General features: G+C 47.5%; 1 protein-coding gene across 6 annotated transcripts; it reads right to left on the bottom strand.

The window, feature by feature from the left end:
* Positions 1–6,782: 6,782 nt before the first annotated feature.
* TMEM107 (transmembrane protein 107) lies at positions 6,783–8,598 on the bottom strand (the record flags this gene model as incomplete). 6 transcript variants are annotated; one of them, XM_080924128.1, is made up of 5 exons in its annotated part: positions 8,424–8,598; positions 8,157–8,224; positions 7,974–8,116; positions 7,072–7,168; positions 6,783–6,852 (listed from the first exon to the last, which is right to left on the bottom strand). In XM_080924128.1, exons 1-5 carry the CDS (start codon positions 8,508–8,510, stop codon positions 6,783–6,785), a joined length of 465 nt encoding a protein of 154 aa, XP_080780254.1. In that variant the 5' UTR covers positions 8,511–8,598. The 6 variants fall into 6 exon arrangements, with proteins under 6 accessions (XP_080780254.1, XP_080780255.1, XP_080780256.1 ...); XM_080924129.1 differs by having other exon boundaries at positions 7,093–7,168; XM_080924130.1 differs by having other exon boundaries at positions 7,974–8,074.
* Positions 8,599–13,782: the final 5,184 nt, after the last annotated feature.

The raw sequence follows: 13,782 nt of genomic DNA, 5'->3' as shown, positions 1-13,782 counted from the left end.
ACATACCAGAGAGGACCTGGCCTCGAGATTCTCCCAGCATCCCTCAGTCCCTTCTTGTTACAGGGCGTGGCTGGCGTATCCCTACCTCCTCCCTGAACTTTTCAGCCCAGGGTTTCCCCAGAGTCTCTTCACTGTATAACCCAGACATTTTGCACACACTCTCTCTGCCCTTCTCTCTCCCTGTGCACATGCTTTCTTTCTTTCCCTCTCTCTTTCTTCCTTTCTTCTTTCCTTTCTTTGTCTCTCCCCATGTTTCTCTGTCTCCATGGCAACTATCCTGGCCTCATACCTTGGGATGGGGAGCCCTCCGGAGAAACCTGCCTTTACATTTTAGTTTGGCTTGAATTGGTTTATTTCATCTGTGGAAAAACCCAGTCGCTTCCTTTATGTGGGTCCTAGCAGTTAAACTAGGATCAGGATTGTCCGAAGGTGCCTCTAACCACTGAATCATCTCTTCAGCCCCTACCTGCCTTTTTGTTTTATGTTTGAAAAAATTATCGATCTATTTTTGAGATGGGGGAGGAGTTCTTTATGTAATCCAGCTGTCCTGGAGCTTTCTCTGTAGATCAGAATGGCTTCCCAGCTCACGAAGATCCTCCTGCCTCTGCCTCCTGAGTACTGGGACTAAAGGCTACCGTTTCTGGTCATTGTGTTTGTTTGTTTTTTTATTCTAATTTTTTATGTTATGTGTTTCTGTGTGTGTGTGTGTGTGTGTGTGTGTGCGCGCGCGCACTTGTGCACGTGTGTTTGATCACAGTGCTGGTGTTCATGGAGGCCAGAGGTATCATGTTCCCTGTGGCTGGAGTTATAAGTTGTTTTAAGTCACATAATGTGGATGCTAGAACCCAGAACCTGGGTCCTCTGCAAGAGCTGCACCAGCCTATACCCTCTGAGTCATTTTCTAGTGCACTTTTTCCCCACTGTTTTAACCAGTTTATTTTATCTTTTTTTTTTTTTTTAATCAGAGCCTGTGGCAGTTTGAATAGGAATGGCCCCCACAGACTCAAGCATAGACACAAATATATGAATGTTTGGTCCATAGGGAGTTCTATTATTAGGAGGTGTGGTCTTGCTGGAGAAAGTGTGTCATTGTGGGGGTGGGCTTTGAGGTCTCAGAAGGTGGAGTCTGGCTAGTGTATCTCAGACTCCTTTTGCTGCCTGAGGATCAAGATGTAGACCTCTCAGGTCTTTCTCCAGCACCAAGTCTGAACAGGGACTGAACCTCTGGAGCTGTAACCCCGCCCCAGTAAAATGTTTTCCTTTTTAAGAGTTGCCATGGTCATGGTGTCTCTTCACAAAATAAAACCCTTAGACAGAGCCTAAGCTTCTCTTTCCCAAATATGTAGCACAAGTCCTGGCTTGCCAAGGTTTATGGTTGAATTAATCACTGGATCGGGGAAGACAGGACACTGTTATGGCAGGTTTAGGCTGCCTGGTTATCCCTGAGGCACAAAGCAAATGAGGAGGGAGGGAGGTCTAGTCTCTTACTGAGCATTAAAGGCTAAAAAGGGGGGCGGGTGGACCAACCGGTGAAAACAACACACACCCCCATGATCCAAGTCAGCTTGTGGAAAAGGTCCTGAGGAGATAGGGGATTGTATCCCCCTCTACCCCATCCCCATGTGGACAATCTCAATCTTCCTTAAAACCCCACCGGAGTGTCTGTGAACTGACATTAACCAGTTTGGTCCTTTCATAGGCAACTGTAGCACACTCTTCCACACGCCACAAAGTATTTATTATTGAGAAGTAGCAAGTTCAACAAAAGCCAGACAGCTGTTTCTCAAGCTGCATGATGCCCACCCCCCAGCCTCCCAGGTAACACACCCACAATAGACCTAACACCCTGACTGAAGGTGCCAGACAGCTACAGGCCGAGAATAAAATGGCAGGAGAGAGAACCCTCAGGACTCAAGCCTTGGAGCCATTTCTGAGCGTTCAGGCTGCAGGCTTCATTCCTCTAAGTATGAGGAGGGTCTCTAAAACGGCCCGAGATCTATAGCTGGGCATGCTGGCTCACATCTATCAAGTAGGAGGCAGAGGCAGGCAGATCTGTGAATTCAAGGCCAGACTTTGAACTATATATGATTTGCTACACAGCAAATTCTGGGACAGCCAGGTGTACATTAACAGAGAGAGCCTGACAAGCAGTCCTCACAGCTAGAAAGTCACCTTTCAGATGCTACCTGGTAAGTCCTCTGGTGTCGACTTATAGATGTTTGCGTGTGTAAATGAGGGGCTGAGATGGAAGAAGGGTGACTGACTTTTGGTGGGTTCAGAACTGCTGTTTCCGTTACAGAAAAAAAAAAAACAAAAAAAAAGCTTCTAGTTGGTGTTCAAGGACTACAGAGGTGACTGTGGGCGAGAGGCTAAGATCATACTTCAGTTGGGAGAATGCTTGCCCAGTACACACATGACCTTAAGTTTCATCCCCAATTCCATAAAACCAGAGTGTGGTTAAACAGTGCTTTATGTAGCTCAATGCTTGGGAGACAGAGATTGGAGAATCAGATGCTCAAGGTCATCTTCAGCTACATAGTTAGCCGAAGATCCAGGTAGTTCGGGGTACGTGAGACCTTGTATTAAAGGAAAAAGAACAGAAGGGGTGGCCTGGAGTTATGACTCAGAGGAAAAGACACCTGCTGCCAAGACTGACAACCTGGTAGATGGAGGGTACCAACTCTGGTAAGGTGTCCTCTGAACTCCAAACATGCGCGACCACACATACATACAAGCATATAACATAGAATATTAATAACATGTAATTAAGAAGTAGTGGTGGTGATGAAGGTGGGACTGGAGATGCTATGAAGTCTTGTGTTCAAGCCTCAGCCCTGCCAGAGGAGGAGAAGGAAGAGAACAAGGAGACAGTAATCACCAACATTTATTTAATGGGCAAGCAGGAGAGAGACAGCCCAGTACTGCCTCCCCAGCGACTGCCACACGCACACTTTATCAATTATTTTAAATAGAGGACAGGGAAGTGATAGCTCAGCTCAGCCTCTATTTTGTGTGCACAGAGACCTGAATTTGAGCTCCAGCACTGAAAAATCCAAGTATGGGTACGGGGCAAAATACTTGCAAACCCAGCATAGGGCAAGTACCAGTTAGAGACCCTGTCTCAAAACAAAAGGTGGACGCTCCTGAGGGATGACATCTGTGACTGACCCCCAGTTACATGCAGCTACATACTTGTGTATCCTCCACAAACAAGCATGCACACCATACTTACTGAATGAACTGAAAGGCAACCAGAGGAGTGGAGGACAAACCAGGGAAACCATTGTTCCTAAGCCAACCAAGAGACTGAGAGATGGATTTTAAGAGGGGAGTGTTCAACCTAAACACACACAGAAGAGAACTAAAGCCATGCAGCCAACTCTGGTTTGGGTACAAAAACTGATTGGTAATGAGATTTTCTTGGAATGGTCGGACAAGTGTGTCTCTAGGAAAGTATGAGTTTATGTAAGTTTATTATATATTTTACTGCATAATACAAATAGTATATTCTTCCTGTGGGTGGCAGTACCTGGAAATAACCCTATGGACTTGCTAGTCAAACCACTGGAGCTGAGCTATGACTCCAACCCCACAATATTCTTATTTTATTTTTATTATTTTATGTGTATGAGTATTTGCCTGCATGCATATCTGTACTCTGAGTATGTGCCAGGTGCTATGGTGAACAGAACAGGGCATTGGGTCCCCTGGAACAGGAGTAAGCTGTCATGTGGGTGCTGGGATTCGAATGTGAATCCTCATAATCATTGAACTATCTCTCCAGCCTCCCACAAGATTCTTTTTTTTTTAAATTTATTTATTAATTATATATGAGTACACTGTCGCTGTCTTCAGACACACCAGAAGAGGGGATCAGATCTCATTACAGATGGTTGTGAGCCATCATGTGGTTGCTGGGAATTGAACTCAGGACCTCTGGAAGAGCATTCAGTACTCTTCACCACTGAACCATCTCTCCAGCCCTCCCACAAGATTCTTTAGTGTAAATTTAACTCTTTTGTTTTTGCCTCACTGTGCAGCCCTAGAACCGTCCTAGAATGCGCCTGATGTAGGCCAGGCTGGCCTCGAATTCAAAGATCCACCTGCCTCTGCCTCCTGAGTGCAGCTAATCTCTTTAAAATTTATGAAATTTTGGGGTGATTTTGGTGCACACCTTTAATCTTAGCACTTGTGAGGCAGAGATAGGTAGATCTCTGTAAATTTGAGGCCACCCTGATCTATGGAGCTAGTTCTAGGACAGCCAAGATTACACAGTGAAACTCTGTGTCTTGAAAAAGTTCTATGAAATTATTAGCTACTCTTATGTATTTGTATGAATAAGACAAAAAGCATGAAGGTACATGTTTCTGGATTAAGTGGATGACTTCTTGTTGAGTGGATTATGCTGGTAACAATGTAACAGTTTCAACTCTTCAGACTAATCTGCACGGATGGAACCTTTGTCTGTTCTTTTTTCCTTCCTTCCTTCCTTTCTCTTTTTGTAAAGAATCATGCTGGGATTAAAGATGTGCATCATCCTGCCAGACTTCTATCACCTTCCTAAATTTTTTATTTTACTTATTTTCCAGGGGAGTCAGCCCATGTTTAATTGTAATTTTTTAATTGTCCAAGTTTTTGACATCTACCCTCCCACCACATGTGTATGTAGTGTCATACAATTGCAGAAAAATGCCACCGAAAGGCATAGAATGCTTGAGGAATGTGTCACCCTTGCACAGAGACCACCGTAGTCCTCTTTGTGTCCTTCCAGCTTTAGTACGTGTGCTGTTGAAGTGAGCACGTGCGTGTATATAAACCACACTGCCTGTGTGTATAAAACCCTGTGAAACAGAAACCCATGAGATTTCAGAGGTGTAGATGTGATAACCAGGAGACTGTTTGTTATAAGGAAGCTTTGTACAAGCTTCACATCCAGCTCTCTTAAACTCACTGCTTCATAAAAAAAATGCTTTGAGAAACCTTTGAGAGATTTGCCTACAAAAAGCAGCAGACTTTCTGGGGTCAAAGGGATCTGTACTTGACAATCCAGTTAACAAAGGATAAGTCTAAGCATTCGGCAGACAGAACTGTTTCAAGCCTGCAGCTGCTTTGGGAACTTCCCAGGTTGCCTCAGCCTCCATCCTGAGCTGTTCAACTACCTCCTTCTTCACAGTGTTGATGGTGGAGAAACACAGAGGAGGACCTCAAGAGCTGGGCCAACCTGTTCGTCCTTACAAGAGGCAGCAAGTTCCTATTTTGTTGGGGGAAAGGGTCCTACTATGCAGCCCTGGTTGGCTAGAAATGCACTATGTAGACCAGGCTGGCCTTGAACTTGTGGCACTCCTGCTTCGCTATGCTGAGTGCGGGATTGTGGGCATGATACCATTCCTGGCTGCTTTAAGTTTTTGATGCGGAAGATGTCACCCAGGGCCTCAAGGCATAGCAAGTATGCAGTTACCGGTGAGCTAGCTGTATCTCCAGTGTAAATATAACCTCTTAATTGCAAGTTCACACTGTTTAATTTAAATAAGAGTTATGTTTGGCAACCTGTCAGTAAAGCTCCTGAAAAAAGTAATTTTTTTCCAAGTTCAGTAAGACACATGCAAGGGTGTGGGTGTGGGCTTCTCACAGAGCTGTACTTAAGTTTCTCAGCAGTAGCTGAGACATATATCACATTTTGGTGAGTCTCAAGTTGCAACTTCAAGCTTTGCTAAGAAATTCCTAAATTATAGGTCATATCACATCTATTTTCTAAGTGCTGTTAATAGGGCTTTGTAAGGAGGTCATTGAATTGGATGTGGGGATGAGGACAAGAGATGCTTTAGGTCACAGGGTTAAGGAGCCATTAGAAAGCATCTCTTGGTGAGCACCATACGATCAGCAGCCAGAGTACCATCTTGATTCCCTTCCTTAACACAGAAATGAGCTCAAGCTACTTTAAGCATCAGCTCCAAGGGCTGGAAAAAGTTACAAAACAGACACAACTTAGTTGCAAAAGTCTACCAATCAGCACACTGCAAATAAGTGTGATCGTCAGAGAATCAGATAGGAGCAATCAGGATGTTGTCAGGTCCTGATTGCACGGAAATGCTAATCAGCAGATCATGCAAGCTCCAATCATCATTTTCTTTCTGCCCTCCGAGAGGAGGAACAGGTAAGGATTAACCTCCTGACGATAAAGGACAAAGTGCGCCCATTCCCAGTTAAGTAAAGCAATTACCTATTTAAGGAAGGGTGAGAATTGACACTTTAGCACGAACTCAGAAAATTACAGTTATTAAAACCCAATAGTTATATCTATTTGCAATTGCTTGAAACATTTTATTTTTCCATTTGATGCAAAAATGGGAGAAACAAATTTCTCCCAGAATGCTTCGCTCACATGCGGCAAATTAGAAGCCCTATGTGAGGTGCTTATTTACATATTCCCGCCCACTCACTTCCGCCTATCTTGTACCGTAAAAATCCGAATAGAAGCATTACGTACCTGCTCACGTACGTAAGGCTAGAAAAAAAAACCATTTACACCAGCCTCTTGGCCCACCCAATGGTCTTCTGACAAATAGTATAAGCCTTGCTCTTATTATAAAATGAATTTTTATTACAAAACTTTAATAAAATTATAACCCAAGATTTGAGAGCTCTTATCCCAACAGTGCAGTCCTCTGCTTAGCCGCAGCTGGGAGGAGCTAACGACTAGGAAACTGAAGCCCCTGCCTTTCTTCTTCCAGCCGTGGAAGTTCATCACTTCTCCAGCCTTGGTCCCTACGTCCGGGAATGCATCAGAAAGGTTTCTTTTTCAGCCCAAAGACAGCGATGAATAATGCAGTCTCGGTGACAGCTGGGAAGGCGCTGTGGGAGTAGACGGGTGGGTTTAGCGCCCCTTCCAACCCAAACAGTCAAACCTCCAAACCTTCCCTGCGAGTGGGTTAGGGAACAGGTATGACTACTCGAAACTCTACTAATTTCACATGTGCAGGAAAGGTCTAGGTGGGAGAAACATTCAGATTTGGGGTAAACTTTCCACCCCCACCCCACCCCCCCATTCCAAAATATTGGGTGCTATGGCACCTGCAGAAGGCAAAAATGTACCAGTACGTGGTACACTCCCATTGCTCGAATATGAAGAAAGACAGGGCCACAGACGCACTACAGTGGGCTGCCACGGCTTAAAAACACAGCAGGGTCAAGGAAATTAGTGTGTAAGTGATTTGGCCTCTGTGGTACCTGGACTTGGTTCCCTTAAGACAAGCTCCAGAGTTGGCAGCCATGCCTTCTGAATTTGTGGACAGTTATGCATAAGAGGCCAGCGCTGAGTTCGCTGTGATAGGACCTCTCCCTGGACACTTCTGAGAAAGTTAATGTCAAGTATGTCCTAGGCTGCAGAAAAATACCTACAGGTCTGATACACTGGGAATTTCTCCAGGGCCCTGGCCCTCCTTGTAATTCAAGAGTCAAGAACTACCCTTTTTAAAAAACAAAAAACAAACAAAACAAAAACAACAGGGTCTCTCTATGTAGCCCTGGCTGACTTGGAACTCACTCACTATGTAGACCGAGCTGGCTTCGAATTTAGAGACTCACCTGCGCCTGCCTCCTAGTGCTAGGATTAAAGGCTTGCAGACCACACCCGGGCATCAAGAACCTTCCTATGCGCTTCATTTTCTTGGTCCCTCTGAGTTCCCATAGTGCTTTGTATTTTACACACAGCATATTGTTTATCACACCGACTTACAGATGTTTGCCCGCCTCCTCCTCAAACGGGATGAAATGGTGTTACTCCCATCCAGGGATCGCCAGAACCTGGCTCATATCAGGGTTTAATACATGGTTGGAGTCTATTAATTCCCCAACACTAGAGAGGTTCGGTTTGCCACGTAGGGCAGAGACCTGTGCCCAAAAGGCCTACAGAAGTGGAAAGAGTGGGGAAGGAGATGAGTCACATGGGGACGCTGGCCAGGCAGAAAGGATACAGAGGAGGCTCTGGGTGCTATTGAACATGGAGACTCCTGAGAGGAAGCCAGCCAGCTCCACTGCAAAGAGGCCCAGGGTGAGGCAGAGCGCTGCTACCAGTCTGCAGAGAGAAAGGGGGATGGACCAGGGTGTCTGGATTCCGCTGAAGACCCCTGCACTTTCACCCCGCCCCAGGAGCTCACTGGTTGTCCTGTTTCTCATATTCCTCGGGGGTGAACCTGAGAGGCAGGCAAGCCTGGATGTTGCTTTCCTGGTGAGCCGGGCAGAAAGAAAAAAAAAATGTCAAAAGAGGGATGGGGTTGCGGGGGCACAGGCTGGGGAGGGGCCGAGGGACGAGAGCGAGGGACCCAGTGTGGGTCTGTGGGAGTGGACTGAGCCGAGCTGGGTCCACTCCAGGAGAAGGGGAGGGACAGGAGGGCTCGCACGCGCGCGCCCTGTCCGCGCCTTACCCGGGACCAGAACAAAGTGATGACAACCACCAGATGAGCCAGGAGCGTCAGGAACCGAGCGGGCACGAGCCCGGAGATCCGACCCATGGCCTCGGGGCCCCAGAGCGGAGGCCGTGGTTTCTGAGGTTGGAAGTCTGAGGTGGGTCACTCATCAAGTCTCCCAGAGCAAGCAGGCCAGACCTCTCTCTCTACTCAAGTCTCCTTCCCGCGCGCTCAGGCGCCGCCCGGTTGCCACGGTAACTGCGTCCGCAGTCACCGCGCAGCTGCTTCCGGAAGTCTCGCGACAGCGCTGCGCCCTCTGCAGAGGTCCGTGGGCCTGGTGTGCGAGCCGGTGCTAGCCTCCTGGAGCCGGAGGGATGGAGGAGGACTCACCGGTAACCGCCAAATCCTTCCTTCCCCTGTGCTTCCCACTCACTGCGAGGGAAAGAAGAAGGAATGAGGGAACGAAGGAGGAGAGGCTGATGAGCCGAGCTTGTCCCACAGTCGCACCAAATCCCCCAGCCCCTGGTTGTCAGAGGACGCCCCCTCCCGCCCTAGACCAATACTTTGCCGAAGAATGAGTCTAATTTCTTTTGGTTTCATGCAATTTGCCGAGTGGGGAAATGAGCAGCCGTGGGACGGTTAGAATAGAACGTGGCTGAGGTGACTGCTTCGGGACCGAGGGCACCCGAAAAAGTGAAGAATGGAGCGTGGGGGGGTTCCCTTGCCCCCAGGCCTCGCCGCACCTCCATGGGCGATATCCCCCAACTCCCTTATCTTTTAACTATCACTGGTGCCGAAACCCGAGACATCATCTTTTACTTTTTTATATACACATCATTGGTGCCCCGTGTGAGGAGATTAGATTTCCTCACGACTGGACATCTCTTTTTCCTTTCACCGACAGTCCCAGTATTTGGGAGGCGGAGGAAAGAGGGCCTGAAAAATTCAAGGTCCTGCTAGGTTATATGGCAATAAAACAAACACCTAAAATGTCCCTACAAACAAATCGTAGAGATGGCTCAGTGGTTATCCCAGCACCAGGTGTTAAACCCAGCACTCAGGAGGCAGAGGCAGTTAAGTCTCTGAGTTCAAGGCCAGCCTGGACCACAAAGCAGAACAGCCGGGGCTTTAGAAACAACGAACACAGATACTCTTGTTAAATTCAGTTTTCAGCACTTATTTTGTGCTGCTACAACCTCTTGTGACGCTAGAGATTCAGTGCCCTCTTCTAGAAGCTGCACACAAAAACGCACAACACACTCAATGCACACACTTATACAAAATATTTAAAATAAGTTGCCAGGCATGTGGCACACAATCCCAGCACTCAGGAGCAGAGGCAGACAGGTCTGTAAGGTACACAGTGAGATCCTGTCTCAAAAAAAAAAGGTTTTAAAAATAAGTCAGTTAATGAATTTAATCAAGCCACCTCTTAGCTGCATGTTGTGGCACACTCGAGATAGCCAGGGCTAACACACATTCCTGAGACAGGGTCTCACGATGTATGGCCAGTTCTCCTAGAATTCTCTGTGTAGATCAGGCTAACCCCCCTTCCCACCCCACCGTGAACTCACAGAGATCGAGACCCTTTTGCCTCTGTTTTCAGAGTGCTGGGGGTCAAAAGTGTTCACCACCACTCCTAGCTACATTTATTTACTTTTTTTTCATTAATGAGAGATGAGTTTTGTTGTTGTTGTTTTTAATTCTCCATCACAGAAGTTAGGGTTCTGTAAAACAAGCCAACACACTTAGGGCACAGACAAGATGGGAGAACGGAACAGTTCGTGTCTCTTCCCGGTGACTGTGTAGCCGGCGACTATCTCCAGGCAGAAGAAGCTGTGTCACGGAGCTGAGAGTGAGGAAAGGCTAGGACAGGCCTTGGAGTATCTCCAAAGATCCAAGGGCAGGAGTCCGCCCAGTGGAGATCTGCGGAAACCGGGGCTTGATAAACCCGTGTTTGCCAGACAGAAAGGAAGCCAGGCCTTCTGAAGCCTAAGGGATCAGACTGATGTTGGAGAAGTGGGCGAGAGGGAAGCTTTCTCAGCTTCTACAGATATGGAGAGAGGCGCGGAAAACATTTTCAGTAGAAAATGAATGAGGAAGATGTGAAGGAAACGTGTAGATTGGGGCTTGAATCAGGATGGACTCGAGCGGGTGGGTTGGAATAAGGGAATCAAGAGATCAAGAAATACTGATTTTTTTTAAAAAAAAAAAGACAGGGTCTCGCTCTGGACTTTACAGACCTGGCCTCCCGAGTTCTAGGATCTCTGGAATGTGCCGGGACGCCTGCCTGTGAGAGAGATTTAGAAAAAAAAGGTCTGGGTTTGGCTGTGGGATCGGGGTTAGATCTGGCGTCTGGAAGTTTGGGGTTTTCTGCTTATAGTAGGCTTCCAGCCTACGAGGCCTCCTAGATGGTAGAAACTAGGTAGCCACACGTCATGTTATACGGTAAGAAAACTAAGTGAGCTTTGCTACGTGTGTCCAGTCTTTTTCCACGACCTTGGCTGTCAGAAGCCTGCCCTAGAGAAGCTGTTTCTGAGTTTCAGTGCCACCCTGTGGCAATAGGAGGTACTACAGGGGACCGGTGTTCTTCAACCGGCTTCTTATTCCTAGAGAGAGGGAGGGAGGATTAAAAAGACCGAAATCTAGAAAGTGACCCCAAATATTATCTGAGAGTAAAATTGCCCCTGTTGGGAGGGGACAAAATAGTATATATCACTGAACGGGGGGTACTGCCAGGGCTTGGGGAACTATGTTTCCTTCTCAGACAGCTGCTTGTGGAGTTTGGGAACAGGCATTCCAATCCGACGCATGCTGGGAGTGTGTTGGCAGCAGATGCTGGGCACCAGCGACACCCTAGGTTTAGTGGGTTGGTCTCCAGATCAGTTGCTAGGAATGGATTCACTTTGGCAGGCTGCCCTAGAGCAGCCGGACATCACCGTGGAGGCCTAAGCGAGCAACGTGTCCAGAAAGAGCTGAGCCCTGCTAATGCCTTGCCCTTCCTGCTGATCATCGGACCACAGCGCTTTCCCCAGTATTTGGGAATCGGCCTGCCAAGAACTTCCATCTCCCGGAGCCAAGGCTAGCCTAGAAGAGCCGTTCTTGACCACAAGGTTGGCATTCGGCCACCGCGACTGAAGTTTTATCTGCTTGTTTGTTTGCTTTTGTTTTTTCCAGGGAGTGTTTCACTAAGTAACCCAGGTTGTCCTTGAATTTGAAATCATTCTGCCTCACCTTTCCCAAGGGTTGGCTTTACAAATCTTGCCACCACACCCAAGACTTTGTTCTTAACTGTGTGTGTTAAGGCGGGGTCTCACAATACAGCCCTTGGCTGGCCTTGGAACTCACGTAGAGCAGGCTGGCCTTCAGCTCATAGAAATCCCTGCGTCTACCTCCGGAGTGCTGGGATCAAAAGTATGGACCAAGGTTGTGTTTTTCCCAAATGAAAACAATTTATCAATAAAGTCTAAATGGTTGTATTTTACGGGACAAAAGAGTTAGTGGTCGTATGATTTCCATGATAGGGAAAGAGCTGTGCTGCCTTCTAAGGAAAGGTTTTTATTATCTGTCTGTATTTTTTTTTTGAGACAAGTCCTTAGTCTGTGAGCTCCCCAATCTTCCCAAGTGCTAGTGGTGCAGAATGGAACTACTACACCCAGCCTCAGCGCTCTCTCCTTCCTCCCTCCCTTCCCTGCCCTCCCCCCATTCGCAGAGGATCTCACGTGGTCCAGACTGGTCTCAGGCAACCAAAATGTAGCATTTCTAGCAGGGCCTGATAGCCCAGGCCTGTAATCCCAGTTCCGGGGGCAGAGAGCCAGAGGACTGGAAAGTCAAGGCCTGCTCGGACTACAGAACAGATGCAGAGCTGGCCTGGGCAATTTAGCAAGAAACAGTCTCAGCACCTGAGAGCAGCAGGATTGTTAAGAGTTCTAGGCCAGCGGGCCACAGAGGCAGACACCCCTCAAAACAACAAAAGTAGTATTTTAAGTGCCATTGTGGGCTAGATGGGAGGAAGGCTGCTGGGAATTGACTCCTGGGTGGTATGTGAGGGTCAAACAGGCAAAAAAAAAAAAAAAAAAAAAAAAAAAGGATTTGGAAAGACCTTAAAGCAATACCATTGTCTATGGCACACAGACATTTTGAGTTTAGGCATTTGCTAGGGATGTAGCTCAGTGACATAGCGTGGAAGAGGCCCCTAGTTCACTCCTATTACAGATGAGGGGAAGGAAAGGGGGGAGGGGCACAGGAGGGAGAGAGAAATAAAAGACAAATACATAAGCTGGTATATGCTTGTGTTCCCAGCAGTTGGAGGCTGAGGCAGGAGGATTGCAGAAAATCAAGGCCATCCCCACATAGAGAATTCGTGCCAGCAAGAACTATAGAGCTAAATATGTATGTATACCAAGTGCAAAAGTGCCATGTCACCTTGGGCAATGTGAGACCCTGTATACAAAAACAAAATTCAGGAGGCCTGGAGAGATGGCCCAGGGGTTAAGAGTACATATCGCTCTTCCCGAGAACCTAAGTTTGGTCCCAACACCCACATCAGACGGCTTACAGCTGCCTGTAACCCCAGGGGATCTCCTTCCTACCTCTGACCTCTGTGGGCACTTGCATTCACGCCCCCCCCCGTTAAAATAATAAAAACAAATATTTATTAAAAGTAAAGATTACATAAATGTAAGTAGCCTATCTAAGTCTTACACGAAAAGCCCACACGCGTAAACAACCTTTTGGTTCTGGGGACCCATCCGGGAAGGTTTGATCCGGCGTCATTTTAAACCAGTGAGCGATGGAGGAGCTTCTATAGCAAGCCAGCACGGGGGGCTTAGGGAAAGGACGTAGCATTGGCAGGATTCCCGAGGGAATGGAATGGACGGGACTGGGGAGCTGGGAAAGAAACGAGAAGGAGAAGAAAGAGTCAAGAATAAGTCTCCCTTTTCGGTTTGTCCTGACATGGCAGACACAGAAGACCTAGGAAGAAGAAATGACTAGTCAAGGGGAAATGAGCAGAAACTATTAGCAAGGACAGACTGATGGAGGGGGAAGACCAACAGACTGGTCTCCTGCATCCAGTTAAGACCAGGCTTTGACAGTAAGATCGTGGAATAAGACCGGTGAGAGAAGTGTGAAGCTGCTCGCTCCCGAGTTCAGTCTGTGGGTCTTCCTTCAAAGGGGAGAAGCTTCACTCTGCGTTTCCAGGAATGGTGGATGGGGTGGCTCGCTGTAGTAGTCATGAGGTGCCCTGTCTACATCCGTGGCCGGCCGGCCTCGTGGCGCAACGGTAGCGCGTCTGACTCCAGATCAGAAGGTTGCGTGTTCAAATCACGTCGGGGTCAGTTCCGTTTTGCTCTTTTCGTACAGCTTTCCCTTATTT

This window comes from Micromys minutus (assembly GCF_963924665.1).
Source record: "Micromys minutus genome assembly, chromosome: 10".
In the NCBI taxonomy this organism is placed as follows: domain Eukaryota; kingdom Metazoa; phylum Chordata; class Mammalia; order Rodentia; family Muridae; genus Micromys; species Micromys minutus.
This window is presented reverse-complemented; position numbering and strand designations above follow the sequence as displayed.